The sequence below is a fragment of the Chenopodium album genome, chromosome 26 (assembly GCF_948465745.1).
Source record: "Chenopodium album chromosome 26, dcCheAlbu1.1, whole genome shotgun sequence".
NCBI lineage: Eukaryota > Viridiplantae > Streptophyta > Magnoliopsida > Caryophyllales > Amaranthaceae > Chenopodium > Chenopodium album.
The window spans coordinates 15,821,880-15,826,083 of NC_137859.1; the positions used below are offsets into that span (position 1 = coordinate 15,821,880).

At 33.0% G+C, this 4,204-nt stretch overlaps 1 protein-coding gene across 1 annotated transcript; it reads left to right on the forward strand.

Annotated features, from left to right (window-relative positions):
- The first annotated feature begins 1,446 nt into the window (after positions 1-1,446).
- Positions 1,447-3,745, forward strand: LOC145616591 (small ribosomal subunit protein uS7-like). The gene is made up of 4 exons (XM_081671343.1): positions 1,447-1,608; positions 2,362-2,633; positions 2,814-3,017; positions 3,587-3,745. The coding sequence occupies exons 1-4, from the start codon at positions 1,513-1,515 to the stop codon at positions 3,639-3,641; spliced, it is 627 nt and encodes a 208-aa protein (XP_081527469.1). The 5' UTR covers positions 1,447-1,512; the 3' UTR covers positions 3,642-3,745.
- Positions 3,746-4,204: the final 459 nt, after the last annotated feature.

Below are 4,204 nucleotides of genomic sequence, written 5' to 3' on the forward strand. Positions count from 1 at the left end.
ATTATTTCAAGCCTATTATCACGGACATTTATGACAACATATACTTATAATATATGTTCCAAACGACATTATATGACCTCAGGATGTATCTCCTAGTATCTCGAGATTTTTCGACACTAGGTCTTAAAACCTTTGAAATTGCCCCAAAAGTGTGAATTATATAGCCTTTAGTTTTGGACAATTTTGGACTTTTTAATCAGGAAAAAATTTACCGAGATAATTACCATGGGACCCTTATTCACCCCGGGAGTCAATTTGGGTGGGTAAAACCATTTAATATGTCTTTAAACTGTCAATTTACACGTTTACAACTTGCGTTGATTTGCATAACCCCAAGCCTACCACAGACAATTATGACGACATATGCTAATCGTCTTTGGTTCCAAATGACATTATGTGACGCATTAATTATTCCCTATTATCTCGAGAGTTTTTGACATTAGGTCCCAAAACCTTTGAAATTGCCTAAAAGCTTGAATCTTATTATTTACTTAGGATTTGTTCTGATTTACTGAACTAAACTGAACTGAACTGGATGACCTAAACTGAATTTTTTATGAGAGAAGGAATTAGGAACTGAACTAAGGGCCTGTTCACATTTACTGAACTAAGGGCATGTTTTCATTGACTGAACTCAGCTGAACTGAACTGAACTTATTAATCAGTGATTTTTAACTACGGATTAGTGATATTTGATAACATACTGATTATTTATTGTTATACATATGTGTATATACAAATATACATATCAGAATATTTAAGAAAAATATACTGTTATTATTAAAATTATTATTATTATTTGTTGATTATTATTATTATCATCATTATTATTATTATTATTATCATTATTATTACTATTATTATTCTTATTCTTATTCTTATTCTTATTATTATTATTATTATTATTATTATTATTATTATTATTATTATTATTATTATTATCGTTGTAATAAGAATTTAAAAGAATGAAATTTGGCTATCATTAGCAATATCATTAGACACAAACTGAACTAAACTGAACTGATTAGAGCTGAACTAAACTGAAAATAAACGTATGAGAACAGGCCCTAAGCTGAACTGAACTGAACTTAATTGATTGGAGCTGAACTGAACTGAACTGAGCTGAAATGAATATTTTATGAGAGAATGAAGGAAATTAGGAGTTGAACTAAACTGAACTGAACTGATTGGTGCTGAACTGAACTGATTGGAGCTGAACTGAAATGAACTAAACTAAAATTAACCAAATGTTAACAGACCCTAAACTGAAATTAAGCTGAAGATAACAGATTTGTCAAACATAAAAAAAAAATAAATAAAATAAAATAAAAGATACTTCGTAAAAAGAAAAAAAAAATGGGGGTTTGTAATCTAAATCTGATCGGCCCATCATGACATATAGCCTAGGAGTCCAAAGTTAGTTCCAAAGCTTGCCAATTTAGGGTTTTTGCGTTCTGCACTTGTCACTTTTCTCTCTTCTCTTTTCCATTCCTCTCTGCTCAATCTCAAACCATGGCGGCGGTAGAAGGTGCAGTCCCAGTTGAAACTCCCGATCCTTTGCAAAATGAGGTCAAGCTTTTCGGTCGATGGAGCTTCGACGAAGTCACTGTTCGTATTCTTCTCTCTCCTATTTTTGTTCTCTAAATTAAGGGTTTATGTTTTTAATATTCTTGTTTATCAATAGTCTTATTTCGTTAATTTTTACCCAGTTGCATTATTTATTGAGATGCTTTTACTTTTAATTAAGCTAATTTAACGGGGAAAGGCGTTTAATTTTTGGAATTGATCAAACAAATTTGTACTCTATTTTAATTGGAATGGATCTTTTAAGAGTGTTAGTTTTACTTTTTTGCTGTTTTAACATGCTGTTAACTGAATACTTACATTGCTATTGTATTGAATGAATCATTTTTCCTTATATTTAATTAATTGGATATAATCCCGTTCAAAAAAAAAAAAAAAAAAATAATTTGATATAATCAACGTAAATTATATGTAATTTTCTATTACAGGATGGAGTGTTCTAAGTGTTCCAAATTTTGTTTATTCGTCAAATTCACTTTTTCAACTGTCATGCAAATGAGTATGGAAATGAATGTACTTGGTATGTTCGGATTCAATTGTTACATTACTAATTTTAGTTAGTATCAACGCACTATCGATTTGGAATGAAAGGAGTATATTAGTCAGTATGAGCTTGCTGTATTATGTTTAAAGTGTTGTATTGATATTTAATTGGCTTGTAAAGGGTTAAGTTTCATAAGCAATATCACAATTCAGTAGTAAAATGGTGACACGTGAATATGTTTATGTCTCTTATGGACTGTCTTTATTAAAGAATGCCCTTGGTTGGATGTTTAGGTCCATGACATTGCTTTGGCTGATTACATTGGAGTGACTGCCGTTAAGCATGCCACATATGTACCTCACACTTCTGGAAGATACCAAATGAAGCGTTTCAGGAAAGCTCAATGCCCTATTGTTGAGAGGTTGACCAACTCTCTCATGATGCACGGACGCAACAATGGAAAGAAGCTGATGGCTGTTCGCATTATTAAGCATGCCATGGACATCATCCATCTCTTGACTGACTTGAACCCAATTCAAGTTGTTGTTGATGCCATCATCAACAGGTATCAGAAAACCCCATTACTGTTTTATTTTGACTTCTCTATAGGCTCTGTCTTTGTTTTCTTTGCACCATTTTTTTTTAATCATATATAGGAAATTTAGAATAATGAATAAAAGTTGGTATTGGTTCATTAGCTTTCATTTATTTGTTTTAAACACGTTTAACATGTTGTGTTATGCAGCGGACCAAGAGAAGATGCAACCAGAATTGGTTCTGCTGGTGTTGTGAGGCGTCAAGCTGTTGATATCTCTCCACTAAGGCGTGTAAACCAGGCAATCTATCTTCTTACTACTGGAGCTCGTGAGAGTGCTTTCAGGAACATCAAGACCATTGCCGAATGCCTTGCTGATGAACTCATCAATGCTGCCAAGGGTTCATCCAACAGGTAATTTCACTCTACCTGTAACCACCATTGATGAATTGCTGTCCTTACTTGTTTGTCAGTAATCTGTCTGTTTTAATGAATGCTCTATAGTTAGCAGCATATGCTCGATGATGTATAGGGTAGCTGACTAGCTGTACAGTTTTTGGCATGTTGAACTCAATGTTGAAATGTCATGGTTTGAAAGATTTGAAATTTTGTTCACAGTACTTAACTTGATTGTTAAAAAAAGTATAAGAAGTATGTGGTGGCTGGTCGGAGTTGAGAAATGCTCAATCTATCGGTCTCAAACTATAGAAATTGTTTAACACCATTCTTGCTTATATTATATGTGAACCATTAATTTCCTTTCTATCATTTCAAATAATTCGTTTAACTATACCTTAATTATTTCATAAGAATCTTTTATTTAGATTCTAATATGCTATCTTCCATAGTAATAATAATCCTAGATATATCCGTGCATTAACATGGATTATCATGTTTAGAAAGAACCCAGAGCAGCTCAATGCTTATCATATGCTGTCTTTTACGGATTATTTATTATTTTTTCTTTAAATTTTTATCTGCAGTTATGCTATCAAGAAGAAAGATGAGATTGAAAGAGTTGCCAAGGCCAACCGTTAAGTTAGGAACTATGTTGAGCACTGGGATTTTTGGTGCTTCCTTCTATGGTTTTGTACTTTATGGATTTTATTTAAGCATCAAAGATGTACTAGTGTGTGTGTCCCTTTTTTTTTTTTTTGGGGGGGGGGGGGGGGTCAGCAACCTCACTTTTGCGGTTAGATTGATATAACAATTTTTTGGGTGAGTATGTAGAGTTAAAATTAATGTAATCACCAGATCAGTTTTTTTTCATGCTCTTTTTCCTCTTGATGCAAGTGTTCAATACTTGCTCCCCGCTGTCCGCAATTTTTTACCCCGTCGTTTTTACAAGCTGTTGAGTTTTAGCTGAGTGACGTTAATAGAGAAAATTTATGGGTCCAAAAACAATACTTGTGAGTTGTGAGTAAAAGTGTGGTTACCTGTGACAGTGTCACCATTTATGGTATGGGTAATTTCGACAAGCTTAGAAGGGATAGAAGGAATAAATTGAAATGAAATGTTCCAATACATTTTATACAGGACTATTCCTTATTACTAGCATTAGGTAGGTGCTAGGCTTTGGGTATTCTTAAGACTCTTAACAC

What these genes read in the sequence shown, in the direction of transcription:
- LOC145616591 (XM_081671343.1), top strand. Translation starts at nt 1,513, where the DNA reads ATGGCGGCGGTAGAAGGTGCAGTCCCAGTTGAAACTCCCGATCCTTTG. An exon ending in GGAGCTTCGACGAAGTCACT is followed by an intron (nt 1,609 to 2,361) that starts GTTCGTATTCTT and finishes TTGGATGTTTAG; the next exon opens with GTCCATGACATTGCTTTGGC. An exon ending in GTTGATGCCATCATCAACAG is followed by an intron (nt 2,634 to 2,813) that starts GTATCAGAAAAC and finishes TGTGTTATGCAG; the next exon opens with CGGACCAAGAGAAGATGCAA.